At 41.3% G+C, this 22,075-nt stretch overlaps 1 protein-coding gene across 2 annotated transcripts; it reads right to left on the reverse strand.

Moving 5' to 3' along the window:
- Positions 1–1,616: 1,616 nt before the first annotated feature.
- lmbrd2a (LMBR1 domain containing 2a) lies at positions 1,617–21,773 on the reverse strand. Of its 2 annotated transcripts, XM_036528039.1 has the most exons (18): positions 20,903–21,773; positions 19,220–19,469; positions 18,733–18,830; positions 15,124–15,222; positions 14,727–14,894; positions 14,155–14,365; positions 13,981–14,055; positions 13,067–13,180; positions 12,500–12,683; positions 11,205–11,386; positions 10,482–10,615; positions 10,089–10,194; positions 9,400–9,497; positions 9,154–9,257; positions 4,923–4,969; positions 4,387–4,498; positions 3,909–4,035; positions 1,617–1,964 (listed from the first exon to the last, which is right to left on the reverse strand). In XM_036528039.1, the coding sequence occupies exons 2-18, from the start codon at positions 19,391–19,393 to the stop codon at positions 1,901–1,903; spliced, it is 2,097 nt and encodes a 698-aa protein (XP_036383932.1). In that variant the 5' UTR covers positions 19,394–19,469; positions 20,903–21,773; the 3' UTR covers positions 1,617–1,900. The 2 variants fall into 2 exon arrangements, with proteins under 2 accessions (XP_036383932.1, XP_036383933.1); XM_036528040.1 differs by lacking the exon at positions 1,617–1,964 and having other exon boundaries at positions 3,957–4,035; positions 4,883–4,969.
- Between the last annotated feature and the right edge of the window lie 302 nt (positions 21,774–22,075).

Here is a 22,075-nt window from a genome sequence, read left to right on the forward strand (position 1 = left end):
GTCATTGGTTGCATAATTGTCTACACTATGCCCATATCACTTTTACCTAAAATTATGCATGATTGTAAAATAAATACAGTTACAGACACAGCCATCCCTTATGACCATTAGAAGAGAAACAAAAAGACATGCATGTTTTTGGATCTGAACCATCTGAAGTAGAATTACACACTTTGTGATACACAATGCTCCACCAGGGGATGTACCTGAAATCAAGTCCAGATGAAGACTGTGCATGCCAACAGTGTTTGGGAGAGGTAATGTGCTACATTCACAGAGGGTCAGAGAGCGCCGCTCTGCTGGCCAGAGTCTTCCCTGCAGGGTAGAGAAGGATACCCCTTTTCCACCAACGTGAACTAGGCGCTAGTTCTAGAACAGTGCTAGTGCCAGTTCAGAGTTGCTTCAACTTGAAAACCTTCTAAGAACCGGTTTGCTTTTCCATGGGCTAGAGAGCCACCATAGAGCCACGTCATTAGGTCACTGTATACGTCTGTTTACGTCTCTGCTTTCCCGCTAGCGCCAAGCTAGCAGTGGTGGCTGGTGAGCTGAAAACAAGGGAAGCCCAAACACTACCTTTAAATCTATCATTACTTTCAACCTGTTCCCCTTTATCCTCCTTGATTAACAATAAAACAAATAATTCACAGAATAATCGACACCAATCGTGTAAATGATTACGCTTGCGAAGTATGCTCGAGAATAAATGATTATGCTCGCGAAACACCGAAGATTGTCTGTAGTTTGTGTGCTTGCGAAAGCTACAATGTAGGAGATTGTTTAATTAAGGATGGCATTTATCGATTTAAATTACGTTAAATGCTCATGACACATCACAGCTTTTGTGAGGTCTGTGTTCTAAACGTTATCGTTCATTGCACTCAACCTAACCTAAAAGTTTATTCTCAGTAATTTAAATCGATTTAACTAAATTTAGCTCTGTTCTGTAATTTGACTTCTGTAACACAAGAAAGCTATAATGTGACACATTTAAGAGAAAGCTTTGGGATTAGTTGCCACTTAATTATTCAAATCGCCATCCTTGTTAATTAAACAATCTCATGCTGTAGCTTTCGCAATAACACAAATTTCATCTGCGGTGTTTCGTGAGCATAGTGTTTCGCTAGCTTGCAGCCGTCACTGCAAGCTAGCCAGCGGGAACAAACTAAGGAACAGTGCTTTAAAAAACAAACTTAATCACTACATTTTATACAATGCTAGCCTTTTATGAAGCCAAATGTTAAATGACATTGGTAGGCGAGTCAATGGCAACGTTAGAAAGTAGCATGCTAACGTTCGCTACTGTTACCAAGGTTACGGTAGCTGGATAGCTAGCTGTTGGTCAGCTAACATTACTCAAGCAAGCATAGCTACTAATTTCTCACATCAATGATAGGAACGTCAATGATATGAACATCGTTCATATAATTGATGTGAGATATTACTAGCTATGCTTGCTTGGGTAATGTTAGCTGACCAACAGCTAGCTAGCTAGCCACCAATGTTACGTTCGTAACACTGATGTGAGAAATTAGTAGCTCGCTAAACAGCTAAGAATTACATAGCTGGCTGGCAACAAGGTGAAACATTTGAAAAATAAAACTTTTTTCTTCTTCTTCTTGTTTTTTTTTTTTTTTAAATGGTGGTTACAAAGTTTTAGTCGGTCACGATAATCCCACCCCCAGCCCCTGATGTAGCGGTTCTTTGTTCTAGACCAGCAGAGTGTTGGTGCCACTCTCGAACCAGTTTTCCTGGCCGAGAGCCGGTTTTTTGGCTGTCGAAACGTGAAGAACTGGTTTGAGATTAGGCACCGGCTCCGAACCAGCCCTCAAACTGCCTTGGTGGAAAAGGGGCAGGAGAGTGCTCCACAGACCAACTGTCCCTCTCTCTCCAGTCCTCCCCTTCACACGTCGTCAAAGATCCGGCTCTGGGACACAGACATGGACAGGTACCGTTCCCCTGTGTGACTATGTGACAAGAATCACCCAGAAGAGGTTACACCCACACTGCTGTCTAACGGGGATAAACTTTTGTCCCCTTTCTTTAAATCACACACATTTAAATTACAAATAAAAAATACACTGATGATCACTCAGAGGAGAGGACAGAGAAAGACACAGAGAGAAAGAGGGAGAGAGAGAGAGCAGACAGCTAAATAATTCAGTCCTTCTAGGGGAGGACAGACACTGTGACACTACTGACTGCCAATATGTGGCACAGTGTGTGGGATAGTAGCACTTTATGAGAAAGCAAAAGAAACTGTGTATACTCTATTACAGGGGTCTCCAACACGTTGCTCGCGAGCTACCGGTAGCTCGCTGCCTGTTTTTGAGTAGCTCGCCAAAAGGTTCAAAGATTATGTACAAGAAAATCCGATAAATAAATGCACCCTGGAAACCTCTTCCCATTTCAATCCAATCAAATACACAGATGTCCCATCCCCCTCCAACACAAAATGATATCAGCTGTCAATCAAATAAGTTAGGCTACTGTCAAGTTTGCCAACATGTCGTCAGGTCAGTTACCCTGTAGGCTAGCTACTGAGGTAGCTACTGAGTTAAAGCAAGGAGTGTGGTGGTGTTAGCAAGCCAGATTTATGATTTTTCCACGAATGTGAAGGACAAGAGTGTGTGCCTCATCTGCAGTACCAGCGTTGCAGTCAGTGAAAGATGCAATGTTCAGCGCCACTTCAGGGACATTCTAAAGCTCTTAACGTGAAAAGGCTTAACTTGGCTTAATGTTCCAACATTAATGATCAATGATCTCAAAATTTCTCTCGGACATCCTCTTGTCATAAACACGTCCACCTGTCAAAAAATCTAAACTGAAATCCTATGAGTATGGACGTTATCTTACATTAAGAGTTTTCCTGTCTATTGACGACCATTATAAGGAAAAGGCTTAACGAGGCTTAATGTTCTAAAATAGCGTCCAATGATCACCAAATTTGTCTGACATCTCACGTCATAAACACGTATGATTTCTATGAGTCTGATGTGAATTTAAGGTGTATTGATATATTATGTGTGTGACAGAGTGCTGTCGTTACGGTTGAGCATGCGCTCTGACTGCCATACTAACGAGCCTGTCTCCTTGGCGTCGTGGTCAAAGCTACAGTTTGGTATCCCGTAGACCCGGGTTTGAGGCTGGGTGGGGTGACTGCTCTCGCCCTTCGCCACAGTGAACTTGACACATTGAAATTTGAAACATATGGATACAGAACATATATTTGACATGCTATTGATGTGAATTTAAGATGCTTTTGATCCAAAATGTGAGCTTTGGATATTGACATTTGACACAATTCAGCTGGTTAATGTGAGTGTTTTGATATGTTATGTGAATAAGTGTGAGCAATATGACAGCGTTTCTCAAACCTCTCCTGGCGGCCCACTGTCCTGCGTATCTTCCATCTGTCCTTGCTGCTTGATTAAATCAGGTGTACTCAGCTAATCAAAAGTGCCACTGATGAGTTCAGTCAGGTAGGTAGAGCAAGGATGGACAGAAGGTATGCAGGACAGTGGGCCGCCAGGAGTAGGATTGAGAAACACTGTAATGTAAGACATGAGTAACTCTCTGCCACTTTCATTTTTTCAAAGTAGCTCTCAGATGAAAAGACGTTGGAGACCTCTGCTCTATTATATTAGTATTACTGAGGTATCCTCTTTGAGGAACACATCTTCATTTTGTTTAGTGCTCTGTTTGTTATTTGTGCAGACACTTTGGCAAACAAAGCACATATCTGCCATGCCAAGAAAGTCCTCAAAGAAGGACAACGCAGTAGCGGACCAGGGAGAGAGAAAGAGAGAGAGGCCAGAGAAAGGAGAGAGGAGAGAGGAACAGGAAGAGGACAGAGGTGAGGAGAAAAGAGGGAGTTGACATGCACTGGTGACAGGTGTCACGGGTCCCACCTCCCGGTTTCGGACTCCAGCAGGTCGTCTGAGATCATGTCTCCACTGAAGTCAAGCGGCTCCACATCCTGCAGCAGCTCCAGGCGGTCTCTCTCCGGCCGTGTGATGGACCGAGAGAACTTGGCTTCTGCCAAAGATGAAATAACAAACAAAACATTTTTTGTACTTGAATTTCTGCACATCTCATGACTTTCTAATGAATAAGATCCACACTCTTCTTATAAGAAGTGGAACATGACTTGGAAGACTGAACTGCACATGCCACTGCAGTGGAATTATGGGTAGCGAATGATGGCACTGCATGATGTGCATATAAAGCATGCATTTTAAATTCTGTGAGCATTACTGTAAGTGACGGTGTCAGTGAGTGAGGGTGTGGCACTGTGTAAGGAGAGTGAGGCGAACGCTGCATTAGTTTCCTCTCCCGGTCCTTCATGGCACTTCGTGGTGCTTAACGGCAGTGGGCTGTGGTGCTCACGTCGGCTAGCGTTGCCTGTCTCGGCATTGCTGGCCTCCTTTAACTCTGAGTAGGTGTTTCTGTTCCTGGCAGGATAGTCTTCTCGCTGGTTTCCATAGCGCTCCCGCCATTCCTGAAACACAGCCATTGTTAGCACGCACAAAAATACAATCCTTGTCTCTAGAACTCAGCCCCACTGTTGTACAACAAAACACACTGTTATTGTTCAAAGGAGGACAGTTTAAAAAAGTCCATATAAACCATATAGATATATGGTCTTCATATAACTCCATATAGATTTGAAATGCCTCAACTTGTTTATGCAAAATTGAAAAAAAAGGGCTAGTCCTTGCTTAGTGCTGCAATACATCGGACAAGCAGAATTCAGTTCCATGCAGTTTAATGCCAATGATGAGATGAATTTGGTGCTGCACATAGATCATTCTAGAAGTAACATTTTTCTTAGGAATTGCCATATGAAATATCCACCATGCAAACTGAATAACTGGATACAAACTGTAAAGCGAGGAAAAAAGGATTTTGAATAAGGGACCCACTCTTCTTCGATTCTCTCCATCTTCCACCCTCTGGCGTTTTCTTTTCTCTGCATATAAAAAAAACAACAGCAGAGTTAGCATCAATTTCCCTCTTCCTCTGAAACCACCTTGGGAAAACTGGAATGAACTAGGACACACAGTGATCTAACTTCCACCATCAAAACCACTAAAGAAGGTCTTTGTGAAGATTGATGCTACATAATGAGACCCCCCTACCCAGGCCACATACTGCCAAATTGAGGTTGGAAAGTTGCCAGTAACTGACAGCTTTCATGCAGATTCACTGTGGTGTTTAACTGTATTCAAATGTGGATAAATTGATTACACATTGTTGTATTAGAGAAAGGACCATCCACTAGAGATGACATCAATCTGTCGATTAATTGACTGCCAGTCACAAGCATGTGTGTCCACAGTAAAATCGAATTATTCACAAACTATTTCTCCCCAAACAGGTCAAAATGAAGGAGCACCAATAAACATTTCTGGGTGATTTTCTAGAAGGGGTGGGGCTTATTCTTTCATATAGAGGGAATGTGTCGACGTCACTTTCCTGCCCGAATACTCCCCCTCAGTCAGACTGAGTGGCAAAACATCCTGCAGCATGGCTGCGTTTACTACGGGAAACTGCGAAACCGGGAGTAAAACAAACAGATTATCTGCTTAAATAAAAGGCAGTTGGACTTGACAATGATCCTTACAATTTACCAAAGAACCAGTGGTCCATGGACATTGACATGTGGCTAGGAATCGGGTTTCCTGACATTTATATGTACCCGATTTCGATGCCGGGGAAATAGGCTACACAAAGCAAAGCCTGAAGGCATACAAAAGCCGGAACATTCTAAAATGCTTAACATGTCTTAATGTACCAAAACTGCAGTCAGTGATCACCAAATTTCTCTCAGACAGGTCTTGTCAGAAACACTTCCTCCTGTCAAAAAATCTAAACCAAAATCCTAGGAGTATGGTCGTTATCTCATGTTGAACGTTTTCCTCTCCATTGACGCCCATTATAAGGAAAAAGCTTAACGTGGTTTAATGTCCCAAGACAGCGATCAATGATCACCAAATTTGTCTGACATCTCACGTCATAAACACTATCTCCTATCAAAAAAGCAAAACTCTCCATTGACGCCCATTATAAGGAAAACGCTTTGTAGCTTAATTTTCCAAAAAGCGATCAACTAACAAAAAAGCAAAACTGGGAGGACAGTGCTTAACAGAACATCGGCCTAACTACCATATTCCTTGGATTTTAGTTTTGCTTTTTTGATAGGAGATGGTGTTTATGACATGTGAGATGTCAGACAAATTTGGTGATTATTGGACACTATTTTGGAACATTAAGCCACGTTAAGCCTTTTCCTTATAATAGGTGTCAATGGAGAGGAAAACGCTTGTAAGATATGTAAGATATATGTAAGATAACATCCATACTCATAGGATTTCAGTTTAGATTTTTTGACAGGTGGACGTGTTTATGATAAGAGATGTCTGAGAGAAATTTTATGATCATTGATCGCTGTTTTGGAACATTAAGACACGTTAAAAGCCATTTCAAGCATTTGATGAATGTCCGCAAAAGCCTTGGTGCTTGGTCGTACTTCAAGCCGGCATTTGTTGGTGAAATTAAAGTGATGAGGACACCAATGGATATTCTGGCTGTATGTGGACAGGTTTGCACAAACATTTTTATTACAACTTTTAGTTGGAAAACTGTAAGCTACATGTTTCAGTGCCTGGATTCCAGTTGTTTCTGCGAATTCTAGGGATCCATTTGCTTCCCTTTTCTATAGCTTTCGGCAGTCTGTAAAAAGATAGATTCAACAAGGAATCGGAGCTATTTGTACAGTCAATCGCACAACAGCTCTTTCCCATTTTAGATGTGTTTTTGTGGCATTCAAGTTGAATGCTAACGCTGCCACTCAGTAAGTCTTTCTGCCACTCAGTGGGTGTAACCTGCAGCGACTCCACCTACTGTGACATCACATGCATAACCTCTATTCCAAGCTATTCTGTTGAAGAGATGGCTAACTTGTGTAGAACACTGCTTTATATGCAACTGTGATTGCAGAGAAATGAATGTTTTGACTAAAAGATAACTGCTGTTAAATGACTCATTTCTATGTGATAAGGTGAGGCTTATTCATTTAACTACATCAATATGCTGTAGTGTACACCAGTGAATACATCACTAGGAGAAGTAGTTACAGAAGAGTTACATAAGTTGGACCGAACTGCCTTTCTGTAAGTGGGCAAAGATCTTTTAGCTAGACTATAGCTTGCTAGATAGAGATACTAAAGTTTAACACATCTAGCTGACAATGGACATATAAAGAACTTTATATTTTTAAGCAACAGTCATGTTAATTTGCTAATTTACACTTCCATGCTAATTACCAAAAGGCCAGCTCTGTTAGCTAAAATACAAGCAAGTTAATGTTAGCTTGCTAGCTAGGTTAGTTTTATTGAGTTTGCTAAGAAGAATTGTCATTATCTGTTCCACAGAACATTCGTTTCCAGTTTTTCAGCATCCAATTCACATTCAGCAAGTTGGCTACGAGTAAGAATAGCTTACAGGTACATACTGTTAGGAGCTAGCTAACATGGCAGCTAGCAAACTTGGTTAGCTACCTAACGTTAATGTTAGTAAAGCCTTAACCTTTTTTATGAAAAATGCCACTTATATTATTAAAAGCCTCAGCTTTTAGATATGCCTACTGTTTTATTATTATTTTGTGAAAACACCCTGTTTCATTAAACAAATGTAGTTTCTTGTGCATCATTCTTCTGATACAGCCATCTTTCACGAGGCTTGCTGTAATTAAGACAGGACAGATCTTGCATTAACCTGCAAAATCTGCAAAGAAGCCTAAAATTGTCAGCAGTCAGCTAATCCATGGTCAGAAGTATGTGTCTTTTACATGCCTACTGTCTACTTGACTTTTTTACAACCCTGACCAAACCCTTTGCATTTGGAATGTGGTAACTCACAGTATGGGGCAATTCACAGTATGTATACTGACATCTTGCTTTTCCTGCAACAACACAATAGTACATCTCTATATGTTGCTCTTGTACCAATCACTTTTTTTCACAATTAATGTGAAAATCTGCTACAACACTTTAACTTGACATCCACTGTCTCAAAACTGTTGGCCACTGTTGTGCCACCCTTTTGTCCGTCCTTTTTTGTGTAGAGCTGCTTTTTGTTACTTTCTTAGATTTTGGACATTGCTACAAAGTACGTATGTCCATTTTTAACCATTTCGGGTTGGCTTTTGGTCAGGTTAGGCAACTAAAAGTATAGAATTATTGACCTTAGGTTCAGTTCCAGCCATCTCTTCTTGGGCTTGGGTTGGCCTCAGGTTTAAAATTCATACCCAGCCCATGCCTACTCCCCATTTTAAAACTCTCTCATTTGGACTGACCCAGATATTCAAATAGCAGACTAGCGTTTCAAATTTTCCTGTGAAAAACAAAGAAATTACACATTACACATCTCAACTACATACGACAACAGAAATCTGAAATCTTCTCTCACTACTCTCATGAAGGAAAGTGGAATCCTACATTACAAAGTCTTCATATAGCCATTTTCTAACCAACATATATCTTTTTGATCAAATAAAATACCTATGTATCACTGTTCAATTCAAGAATGGGTAGGAGAGCTCAGTATAACCTACAAACATCTTGATGGAAGAAAATATGCACCAAACTCTCCAATTCCATAACAACCACATCTGCAAGGGGGGAATGTTCTTGATTGGTTTCTCTGGTTAATCGTACTGCCAAGAAAACAAAATAGCCAATACATTCAGTATGGTCCTGTGCTATAACTGGAAACAAAAAATAACCTCTGCACAAAAGCTAAATCTTACCCTCTCAGGAGCACCTGAACTCTGCCTCTTACAATTCATCATATTCAGACATCTCAGCCAGAGCGAGAATATTTCTAGACATTTCCAAACCAAACCAAACCAAAAACGTTTTTATTATTGGAGAACCAGACAAAACACTTAAACCACTCACAGCCTTCTTATGTCTGACCATGTCTCACAGCAAGATCAAAGAATAAACAAAAGAAATTCACATAAATTTGGGGTTTCTTCCTTTCATATATCGCCTCAGAGACATACCAACAATGGGGCATACACTTCAAATCATGGAAATGTACTCGAGAGTCATGTCTGAAAGAGGACAGAGGTGGGAATACAAAATCTACCTCGTCGAATGAGCTCCTTGCCCTCGTCGATCAGGTCAGAGGTCATGTCGTTGTCACCCATGAACTGCTGGAATCCCAGCAGGTTGAGGCAGCGAGTACCAAAGCTATGGACAGAAAGGGCGGGGTCAGAGCAAGAGAGCAAAGCATCATGCCAACAGTGACCAGGCGACCAGGGCTGCAGCTTTAGCCTGACCACTGACTACAACCAAATCTGTCATTACAAAACAATCACAAAAGAAGGCTAACCTGAAGTAGGTGGCAATGCAGAGGAGGACTATGAGCATGGGATAATAAATGTAGAAGCCATCAGCAATAAAGGACAGTACCCTCATAGACCCCATGATCTGGTGACAAGAGAAGAGCTGTCAGACTGACAAGTGGGCACATTTTAACAGGCAAAAATTCGACAAGGCATGAGAATATCAAACTGCAGAGACCCTTTCTGTCCCTGCCACCAAACCCATTAGATGCCTTAAGAGTGAACCGTAAACTCAACAACATGTGCAATGACTGGAACACATTTGCCAAATAAGAAAGGAACTAAGAGCAAATAATCTCCCTACTAAACAGTCTCTTCCTCTGGCCCACAACTATCAGAGGACACAGGTTATTATTCAGGAAGCATGGTTACGATGTAGAAAAATGCAGACATCAGACAGTAACATTTAAAGCACCTCTTTCCACGCTGCCCTAAGGGCCATGTGTTTGGTTGACTTGACCAAATCTAAGAAATCAAGATTAGTAAGTAATGTGACCTTGATTTGTTATCTAATCATTTAAGACCCTATAACACTTCATTGATAAAAGGATCAGGATTCAGTCAACATCTTAAACAAGCATAATTAGCAGAGTCGACACCAAAGCTAGCAGTCTTTGGGTATGCCTTCCATGGCAACACTGGCACGTGTCCTGAGAGTGCCCCCTTGTGGACTCACAGAGGTGTACGCCGTCTGCTCCTTCTTCTGGTGGGAGATTGCAGAGTCCATGTGGATGAGACCCAGGAAATTCAGACAAAGGGGTGGAGTCAGGCGGCAGAACAACCTGTGGATCAGCACCACAGTACGAGTAAGCATCATAAACAACACATCACACAAGCAGGCTACAGAGCATGTTCTGTCCCTGACAGCCTGGCCAGGGTCAGCTAACCCTCCACTAACCCTGACCTGACTTTATATAGAACAAACTCTGACTGATACAAGGTCAGCACATGGGGGTCAAACCTAATCTACACCACCTGGAGATGTTGTCAGTGGCATGTGCTTGATGCTTGACATGCAAGAGACGCTGGCCTGTTGCTCTGCAGACAGTGAACTCATCTTGTCACGTACATGCCACTGAACTGCAGGCTGTAGGCATCAGTCTGGTGGTGGGAGGCCAGGTAGTAGTAGTTGAAGACTCTGATGCGGAACACGGTGGAGTACACACAGGTGCACAGGAAGAAGATGGTGATGAAGCACGCCATCTAATGGACAAAATAACACCATCAATGACTCCTTCCCACTCAACACTATCAACAGGTGGCCTTACCCATATTTATAGCAGAGGTACTGTGCCTAAACTCAACAGCACATATAGTGCACTTCCAAAACCAGGTATTGTCCCACACGTCAGTGTACAAGAGGATACAGGCAGTCTCACTTCTTTATACAGATACTGTCCCCCATTTTTCTGTATTAACAGGCTGACTTGTTCCTACATATACTGTAGGTACTGAATCACACCTCTATAGTCCATAGATGTAATTGCACATCTTTAAAAAGGTGTTTCCCCACATAACTGCTGTACATACAAGTAATCTTGCATAATCTACAGTGCCAGTCAAAAGTTTGAACACATCTAATAAATAATTCTATTTGTTTTATTTCATAGTTTTGATGTCTAAAATGGGGGAAATAGTAAAAATAAAGAAAAATGTGTCCAAAATTTTGACTGGTACCATATGTATTGAACCTGACCTTCAATAGTATGCACATGATTTCTCATTCACACATGCAGTGACTCTCACTTCAATGGAATGTACAAGGGGCCTGACTTCTTTGCACTGGCCTCACCTCTATGTACAGGTAGTTGTAGTCCTTCTCTGCCAGCTGAATGAAGACTGCAAAGAGGGAGAGGACGGGCCGGGTGCTGAAGAAGGTGCACTCGGACCAGACCACCGCCACAGAGAAGACAGACAGAACCAGCGCCAGCACGCGGTAGAACCACTGTCTCAGCAGACACTCCCAGTACCACTCTGGGAGCAAGAGCAAGAAGAGCAAGACGCTTTCTCAGCTCACAAGAACACACAGCAGGGTCACCACAGGACAGGGGCCAGGAGGAGGTTGCTGAGTAAATGCAGAGAACCAGCTCTGCCCTGGACACAAGAAAAGGCTTTTACAGAGCCTGACTTACAAAGACAACTGATCTCAGGGCTTTGTGAAATTTTTTTCAGCTTTATCAGTTTTGTTCCACTCCCTCTGTTCAAACTCCTACTTCAGTACTGTTACGTAATGTGGACACTGTTCAGCAACACTCAAAACTGTTCAGCACTAGACTACTTTTTATTACCCAGAATCGTTTTTTTATATCAATAAAGCCTCCTTTCTTTAAGCTGACAAATGTGCTCTGATGCATTTGATGAAAAAGAGTCAGTCCTAGCTACATGAGGGTACTGTGATTCACAAAGCTAACTGAATTCAATATTATTAAGCGATATATACCATTATTAGCCTTACAATGAGATTATCTTTCACTTTACTCACTTCTACAACATCTTTGTCTTACTTCAAGAATAATATTTTCCAAAGAAAATAAAATCGTATGCCTGTTGCAGATACCTTATATATTTCACTACTAAAGAGCAAGTTGTATACGTTATTTTCAGATAGTCTTGAACTGTATTTAATTATCGTATTTCCTCATCTGTATTTTTTCTAAAAGTATTTCCTTACACAGAAATCACTTTGCAGTGTAGTCTGGAGACCAGAAATAAGATCCAATTGGTAACAAAGAGATGAATTATATCCTTGAACTCCATTATGCCTATATTGTATTTTAATATTTTACACAGTATTTTTATCAGTATTTTGAGCAAGCTTTCATAGCTTATTCAGTCTGACCCAAAATTTGAATCCTGAAGTCCTGTCTGTGTATGTACAGCAATATAGCTCCAGTGACTGTCTTTGCCTACCTTGAGTCAAGAGAGTGATAAAAGACATGAATGGGAGTGAAAAGGGGCGTTGCTTTTCTCAACATACACAACATATGCTCTCCTGTCAAAGGTCAATATGACCCACGTGACACATCTGAGCCAATCACAGATGAGCGCATGCTCTGTGTGTGGAGAAAAGCACCGTAACGCACTCACCCACAGTGGGGGTGTAGAGGAAGCTGCTGACCAAGCCACGCTGCTCGGGTGAGGCAAAGCTGCGGACAAACACATGGGAGGAACTGGTCTCATTTTTGGCCACATCTTCCAAGTGGAAGGCCTGTTCCAGCAGGATCCGCCACTGCACTTGGGTTCGATTGTGCCTCTGCACAGCGTAGATCACCTGAGCAACAAATCCACACAGGCACATGACAGCATGAGCTGCAAGCTGTTTACATCCTTACCATGCAAGCTGTATTTCACTTATATGAAACACACAGAGGGAGTCACACATTACAAAACATTTTCTATTATATGTTAAACACAGAGGAAATTAATGTCATCAGATTAGACTTGGATTCAGACCATGTTATCACTGATCTATTGCCCTACACAATACCCAATACATTGCTAAAACATTTTCTGAATAAAAAATGAAAAAGTATGCTTCACTAAAATCACTTCTTTCAAACCATGATAACAGAAGGGGGCATAAAGCTAGAACTGTTTCCAGCAATTTCTCCATCATACCTACTTAAGAAGCTTCAAGAAAGCCCTCCATCATACCTGCTTATGAAGCTTCACAAGGCTCTTCTCGCTGGGATATGTGTTGTGTTTGTCATCATAGTCTTCATAATCATCCATGTTCCTACCCATCTTCTCTTGGTAGTCCACAGGACACTGGGGTTGAAGGTCATATGCATGAAGCTTTGCAGTTTTATTTGTCTTTGCAGTTTAATCAAGTTCTACAGTACATCTAAGTGCAACAAATGGAGTCACAATGTACACATGCAATTTTGGTATTAGATGTCAAGGAGGCTGAAGGAGCGTACAGCAGAGTGAACTACTTCAGATTTCCAATTCAACTTTTTCTAACTGACGTTAATAATGTATGCAATGTAAATAAGCATTGTATGGATATGAACTGAACAGATTCATTTTCAGTCAATTCCTAAAAGCCTGTTTTGCCAATGAATATGGTTACACAAATCATATATGCTCAGAATTAATCACTATTTTAAGTGAGAGATGTGGGATATTACTATGATGTTTCTGTGAATAACACTGAGTTAGTCATAAAAACAGTACATGTGGAATTCTTGGGCCATTCAAATTAATTAATGCACACAAGGGTTTGCAACACAAATACGTCTGGGTGTCTAGCTACACATACATTTATTTACAGATATTTATATGCCAGTCACACACAAATTGTGGGTGTTCACCACCTATTCTAAAACAAACTCTTCTCATACTTCTGATGGAGATAGACAATGGAATAGCAATTTAATGATGTACATCTTTTTATAGCCTCATGTTTTAAATCCCATCTTCTATTCTTCCATAGATAGGGTAATCGTATTGAGTAAGCGCTTCACATAATTAATGACCAACAGGCTAGAAAGAATTCAGAGGTGTTCCACAGATGTTACTGTATCATCACATAGGGTATCAAGCTAAGTTTGTTTTTTTTTTGTTACCTTTCTCAGAATTGTATCGATGTACTTCCTGAGAGGGTGGTTGTACTTGATGGATTCACTGACTTTTCTCACCTCCTGTCAAAGAGAACAGGGTGTGATACAGAATGTCAGAACACTGATGAATTATGGGTAAAGAAAGGGATCTTCGACTCCCCCTTTCTGCCCCTCCACCACCTCCATGACATCCTCCAGGTTCTCCTTGGCGTCTGCCTTCTCCGTCATTAGCTTTGCTGCCTTGAAGTAGGTCTTCTCCAGCAGGTATCCGCGGCGTGCTGCATTCCAGTATGACCGTGGGATCTCCACCAGCCCGTAGCCTAGCAACAGCACCAGCAGGAACAGACCCCAGGTATTGGCTGCCGTGATGCCGATGGTCTGCAGCTCATACCTGTGGGATACACAGGGGGGAGAAGGGGAGGAGAGTGTGCAGGAAAAAGAAGTCTGAGGACATGACTGTGAGTGAAGGCCAAGCCATGAAGACAGGAAGTGGATGGGAACAGACACATTCACGAGAACTTGGAGTTCTTGATGCTGGCACTTAACAGGGGTACAAAATTCTCTGTGCATGGGCGGATGGGAGAATAAGTCCAGAAGTTATTGACCATACTCCACAAACTCACACCCTGCACTTCATTTCCCATCATTCACTCTGTGAAACATTTTTAGAACCCATGCAAATAGGACATAGGATTTAGGATGTTATAGCAAGAAGTGGAGGGTAAGGCAGACATTAGAGAGCTCAGGCTCACCAGGACAGGTGCCACTGTGGGTGGACGGCCACATAGATGAGCAGGGAGCCAAATATTAGCAGGTATGTCCCGTAATAAATGGCGTTTTCGATAATAGCTGTCTTGATCTTCCCCGTGATGGAGAACCCACCAGAGCGAGCATATGACTGCATGAAAGGGAGCAGCAGCCTGCTCAGACAAAAACACACCAATTAGGTAGAGAGCTAGATGCATAGCATCCATCCATTCAGTAAATAAAGACAAAGTATGACTGTTGATGTTCAGTTTAAGGGCAGTAGAGCTGACACTTTTTTCCATGATATGTCAATGTGCTTGCTACTTTTCAAATACTGTGTAAGGTTCTGGCAGTGTATCATGTTGAACACACTGGGTAAGTGTGAGGGTGTAACACACTCACCAAGTTAGACACTGTGACGTCCAGTACACGACCCTCCAGAACACGGGCAAGATTCCATCCGGGATGTAACTCCATGGCTTGTAACAAACCTTTTTTGCACTAAAAGAGAAGAAACCAGAACTGTGAATTAGCCTATACATATCTGTGCAGATGATGCAATAATTTTTGCAGGAAATAAGCAAGTGTTATGTGAAACATAAAAAGCACTCATAAACCTGCCTCTTAAGGATTATTAATTTATGTGCTTGGTATAACAAACTAAATGCTTCAAATGAATCTTGTCTTCAGTTTATCATGCAAAATGACAGAATCGAAGTTGTTCAAGTTTGCAGCCATGCAGAAAATAGATGTCACAAGAAATATGATTGGTTATATCACCATATTTCACAGATCTGTCAACATTCTGGAGTCACACAAATGTGTAGTCAATACAGGAGAGCAAAAATTTACATTATTCTGTAAGCATACAACTTACACTAGATCCTGCTTAAATGAGTTAAAAAAAAAAATATGAACTAAACACACTGGACATGGTCTTGTACATTGTTTTTGAATTCAGCTAAGCTCAAGGATGATACTGCATGGGAAAGGTGCTTAGACATCATAATCTAATGTTTGCAAAAGCACTATAATTGCAAAACAGTGTGGGCTTGCTCTTTAAGAGATAATTTGGAAGTGCAATTTAACAAATAATTGATATTACTGATGATCACTTATCCTTTATAAAATAGCCAGCTTGGTGAGTGGCTACCTAACATTTCCATCAGTAGAAAATGGCATTAAAAAGACGAAAGCAAAAGGTGACAAGATCATGTTAACATAATGAGCTATGCATTTAGTACTGGTGTAAAGCTATCCATGAGAAAAATACATCTAAAACAACACCTCTGATGACAATCACACAACAGATACAGATTTCTGCAGATGGTAACCAGGCTTCATCACAAACAGCAAGAGATCCACATATCAGTCATTATTTTCTGGCAGTGAATCCATGAAATAAGTCATTTTCTTGCCCCTGCCAATTGGTCCATAAAAGGGTAAAACAGTGAATTATCATCATTTTATCAAACTCTATAAAAAATCTGTCACGATTCAGGCAAGTATTCAGTCGCAGACCACAGGAGCGTCGTATTCCGGGCGGTTTATTAAACACAGAAGAACGAAGACGAAGAACAAGCAGGGTCAAAAACTAGAGAGGCAGTCCGAGGGCAATCCAGGTTCAGAGAAACAGGAGCAGGCAGGGTCGAACACCGGGCGAACAGGGCAGAACGGCAGGCAGAAATCAGGTCGAACAACAAACCCGGGCAGAACATGAGAAAAACGCACAGGCGAAAAAACAGCGGGGACGAAACAGGTGAGCACACGCTGCTACGAACTAGCAACAGGACAGGGACACACGGGGTATGATATAGAGCAGCGTTTCTCAAACCTCTCCTGGAGTACCCCCTGCCCTGCATGTTTTAGATCTCTCCCTGCTCCAACACAGCTGATTCAAATGATCCACTCGTTATGAACTCCTGAAGCTGCTTAATAACAAACTGATCATTTGAATCAGCTGTGTTGGAGCAGGGAGAGATCTAAAACCTGCAGGGCAGGGGGTACTCCAGGAGAGGTTTGAGAAACGCTGATATAGAGCAGGGCTAACGAGGGAATGGGAAGCAGGTGTGCAGGCAATCCGGAGGCGGGAGCTCGGGCAGGGAGCTGGGCAGGGCTAGAACACAAGGAAAACAATGGACAGGAAAAACAAAAACACCACAGCTAAGGGGGCGGAGCACTGACAAAACCTAAAAAAACATTTACAATCACTTTGCCCAGTAAGAACAGCAAGTCACAGTTCAACTAGGCTTGTGGTATAAATGTCATGTGCAAAACACTAACAGGATTACGCCAATTCTGTTACACAAATCTACTTTTAAGGTGCTTAGCTTCAGACACTTGCCTGACAAAAAAGAAACAACTTACAGATTTTAAATTAAGATGGAAAGCGGTCTTTAATAACAACACAAAGCATCAGTGGTTGTTTCTCTCTGAGGGGGTGCACTGATGGGAAACTGTAACTGGAAATCTCATGACACAGGGAAATGAAAGGACACCAAATTCAAAAATCTAATTTGGTCATGAGTCAGTTAGTAAGCAATGTGTGTTGAGCCCTGATAATAAAACTTCAAAACAGGCCCTGCTCTCTCAATTAACCCTGGTCTGTCCAATCCTCCTCAGTATGGTAACAAGAGTATCTCTCAGAGCCAGAGCAGTATGACATGCTGCATTTTTGTTGAAGCTATCCTGCCAATTATAAAATGCAGCCTGGACAATGGGAAAAAGGTGAATGAGTGCACCATAACAGGGAACAGGGAATACTATTCAGTCACAACCAAGACAGGGATTCAATTCAACCTTACCCTCCTACAAATCTAATACACAAAACCTGACACAGCACATTTCTTCTTTAATTATGAGAGAGCTATTGCCTCTATCCCAGTCTCATAGGGTTATCAAGTCAAATTCATTATAATGAATTGATTCATCCGAGCACATACTCATTATTCATAATTCACCGATCTTGTTCATTTTTTTTTTGATGCTGTCTTTCAAGCTCACTGGTTTCTTCAGCAAGACAATCAAGGTGATATGAAGAAGACCAAATGACCTGAAGGACTGCAGACTAACATTATGCAGTTCAAATATTAACAAACTTAGACAGCTTCACTGCTTAATAGATGCTGTTAATTACCCAACTGCATAGATTGTCTATTGTACTCAAAACAGTTATCAGCAGCCCAGTATATTACAGTATTATATTGATTATTACATTAGTACACAATTTCTGTCATTGGTTATTTTATGGCAAAATTGAATCTGTATAAAATGTTGAAAGCTTTCACAAAGCCTTTACACATTAAAATTGTTGTTCCTCAAACGCTGCTTGAACACATATTCAAAAAAAACCCCTGCAAAATTACCTTCACACACAAAAATATCCTTATTTCATGGTGTAGCAACATTCATAAAAGGTTGATGGTTTTTTTTCCCTCACTGTCAGGAGTACCCATGGCTCGTTTCCCTGGATATAACTTGGCTTTGTGTTGTTCATTTCAAAGTTAAGTGATCTTGAAAGGTGAAAGCTTTATTGGGTAAAGCTTTATTCTCAAGACCTCAATATAACCAAGTGACTCGTGCTGTGAGTTGCACTGGAGCTGAGATTGCACTTGCAGTGGCTCTACACCATGCTTGTCTTTGTTTGATTATGGGTGAATTTGGTAAATAGGTGTCAGTGGGATTGTTCTGGTAAACTGGTGCACATATTTTATGATTTCCAAATGAATGATACAGCCCTACAGTCCCACACTGCTTGGTGCACGAGGTGTTTTACTGGCAGGAGGGAGACTGGTGAGTAAAACCTCTCAATGCATTTAGCCAAAAATAAACACACTCTCTAAGTACAATAAGCATCTATTCTACTCTATCATACTTAGGTTCTATTTCACGACTGACAACAGCTTCTCAAAATGCAACACAGGTCAACATGTACCCCCAGAATATACTCCCACAGTCAGTTCGTTATGAAGACACCACAGTGCTCACAGCAGACAGACAGGGCATCCCAACCTTTTTGTCGGAGAGACAGATGGGTTCGGCGTCGTTTGATTGGACAGCATCATGACCACGTGTTCTCCATTGTCATTCTTGCATTGATTATAAATAGTCTGAAGGGGGTTGGAAAGAACAAGGAAGTTTTCAAATGAGCCATCTGTTGCTTCACAATGGATATAAAATTAAATTACTGTCATTTAGCAGATACTCTTATTCAGAATGACTTTCATAGGTTACAATTTTTACATTATCTGTTATACAAAACATTATCCGTTATACAATACTTTATCTGTTTATACAGCTAGTTATTTACTTGGATAAGTACCTTATGCCAAAGGGTACAGCAGCAGTGCCCCAGCAGGGAATCTAACCAGCAACCTTTCGGTCATGAGTCCTGTTCCTTACCACCATGCTACACTACTGCCCATAAAAAAGCTGTTATGGTAGGTGCAGTCATTGTCATTCAGGAGAGTTGTGGTGGTGGGGGGGCACTGCCCCTTACCGTGCTAACGTCGAGTGGGAGGATGAAGACGATAAGGAAGCAGAGGAACCAGGCCAACAGTGTGCCAAACAGGACCATGCGCTGCTGCTTGCGGAAGTCGCCATAGTGGTGCAGAAGGAACAGCGCCAGGAAGAACACCACAACGACCTCGATGGCGAGGGCGGCCCCACTCATCCTGCCGCTCCCCCCGCTTGCTACTACGTCGTCAGCCAATTGAAAAGGTCCACAACACTCACAGGAGCATAGTGAGCTTTGGAGAGATAAAGACAGAAAACATCAGCAATTCATCCAATTGTTTAACTTACAGCCAAATCTAGGCCATGGTCTTGTGGGTTGAGGGCTGATAAATAAAACCACAGTGAAAAGTGTTCAACAGGAATGACATGGAAGTGGCCAAAATGACAAAATCATCTTGTAGAACGGGTAAACACCTGGGTAAAGGAATACCTCTGAATACCCACATTTTTCATGTGGTGATGTCCTCTGCTATTCATCTGCTTTTGGGATTGCAGATGAACCGTACTGGAAATATCAACGCAATCACCGTACTGTCACACACGTCTTATACAACTTGCATTACACTGGTCCATGCTTTTTGGATGGATCACAAAAAATGACCCAACTGATTTCATAAAGATGAGGCATTGTACTGTAGATATTATTTTTCCCTTCAGTACTCTCCTCTGATTGGTCTACATGCCATGTGTGACGTGTGTGGGTCTTAGATATAGCACAACACATTTTGTGGGAGAAGTGGGCCTGTGCGGTAATAGCAATTATTCAAAGAATTCAATCAATCAACGTTAAACAGATGATATGTTACAAAACGTTTGAAATGCTTGTTTGAAACAGTCATTACAGATCAAAATTATGTGTTTGATACTGTCGTGACAATATGAGCTTCATAATTCTGGGCGTTCATAATTGCAATGGCTGCATCAAATAGCTTATGTTTATCACAAGACCAAAGGTCTGCAATATTCCAGTATTCTAAAGTTTACAATATTAGGCAATGTATGGCTTTCTGTTGCTCCGAAAAAAGTCAATTTTTACTGCTGTGTAGCTATTCTCTCTCTGGAGAACAAGTTATTATGAGCAGAGAATAAGGACTTTCTCTCTGAATAACACATGGGTTGCTCACTAATCGATCTAAATCGATTACCTCATGACAATGGCCATTTGAAGTAAATGCAGTAGTACGCTTTTCAAATAATAGCTACACAAGAGCAGTAGCAAGCTGGTCGCAAAGTAGCTAGACAAATGTTAACTATTTATTCAGATGTTTCGCTAGCTAGACAGCCAAGTTAACTACTTAATTTTGAAATCACATGCCTAGATACAAACCTCAATAACGCCAGATTACAGTAGTCCCGAGAGCATGCATGACTTGTAACAGGGTTTGCAGCCTCCAAATGACAACAAGCAGAATATAATGTTACCATAATTTAACGGTCCCAATACAAACCACAAGTTGTCACACAGCATGACAGTAACTGCCTACTGAGCTAGCGAGTCGCATGTTTTTCTGTCAACAGTATTTTAAAATGGCAAGAGTAAACAACAGTCTCTTGTTTTACTAACTAGCATTGAATAATCTAACTAGTCTGGGGGCTTGCTAACGTCGTTAGACACGCCAACGTTAGTACATATTCAGAAGTCGAAACAGTTCTGTTTTTAACTTACCTTTGCGTGATCCCTTTCCAGAATGACAGTAAGCTCACAGAAAATCAACCGGCAGGACAAATGTAAGGTTGACGATAGCTAACGATGTTTTTTTTTTTTTTTTTAAGAAAAACCGAATTAGTACATATGTCCTGTTATTGGTGCGGTTCAGCCTGTGCAGTGAAGAGTGCCTACCGTGGAAGCTTTGACGTAGTGTAATACAAGTCAGCTACTTCCTGTGTGGCGACCAATGATGCCGACTGCGCAGATGTTGAAACCATTTGATTGCCTCCTCACTTTCCGTATGCTCACCGTGCAGTAATATGCGCAGATTCACTGATTTTAAAATCCACTTATTGGTTTAGGCCTTTCACTGTGCGCACTATCGGCGATAAAAACTATACAGACATTAGAGATGAGTGACATTTTGTGCAGCATGACGTCTGCAGAAATTTCTAATATGAAGATCATTGAGTATGCGCTGAACAATACTTAATAGACGGCTACAGTGTAGACGTCGCACAGAAACCCATACTTTTTGTAGGATGGATACTTGAATCTTTGAATCGGATCCATCAAATGATATATGTGACTCTCCGCAACGTCTGCTTTAAACTGACCCTAGCGATTAAGCAGAGAATATTTGGAAGTGTAGAGCCGACGTGTGACAACAAACTGTCGCCATATTGATTGCGTTGAGCAATTGTGTCCAATGAATAATCGATGCATAACAATTCGTTCGGCAAAAAGGTCAGGTTAATTACATATACAATTACATTTTCAATATGTCATTATGTACTCTTTTCCAAAAGGCACTGCCACTTAAACTATTGAAAGCAATAAGAGATAAATAATTTACAGATTACAGTTGCTCACAACTGGCTTGTGTGAAACATGCCTCTCTCCCTAGTAAGTCTCGCGTCAATCTCATGGTTTACAACCTGGAACCTTCACTCTCGACCAATCAGGAAGCGGTCTGCTGACCGATAGCACCTCCCTATGTCCAGTCGTCTTTCAGCGACCGGAGTTGGAAGATGTGCATCGGCAAGGAGCAAGCATTTGGATTTTAATTTCCTCCACTTGAAGTTTATTTCGCCTTCTTAAAATAGAGTGCGCGTCATTAAAATACTTTATGAGCGTGTGTATGACGTGTGGTAGTGACAAATAAACACATGAAATGAACTTTGCTTCCTG

Source organism: Megalops cyprinoides, chromosome 4 (assembly GCF_013368585.1).
Source record: "Megalops cyprinoides isolate fMegCyp1 chromosome 4, fMegCyp1.pri, whole genome shotgun sequence".
Classification (NCBI taxonomy): domain Eukaryota; kingdom Metazoa; phylum Chordata; class Actinopteri; order Elopiformes; family Megalopidae; genus Megalops; species Megalops cyprinoides.

What these genes read in the sequence shown, in the direction of transcription:
- lmbrd2a (XM_036528039.1), bottom strand. Translation starts at nt 19,393, where the DNA reads ATGAGTGGGGCCGCCCTCGCCATCGAGGTCGTTGTGGTGTTCTTCCTG. An exon ending in TCTGTCTCTCCGACAAAAAG is followed by an intron (nt 15,223 to 18,732) that starts GTTGGGATGCCC and finishes CTTCTCTTTTAG; the next exon opens with TGCAAAAAAGGTTTGTTACA. An exon ending in ACGTCACAGTGTCTAACTTG is followed by an intron (nt 14,895 to 15,123) that starts GTGAGTGTGTTA and finishes TTGTCTGAGCAG; the next exon opens with GCTGCTGCTCCCTTTCATGC.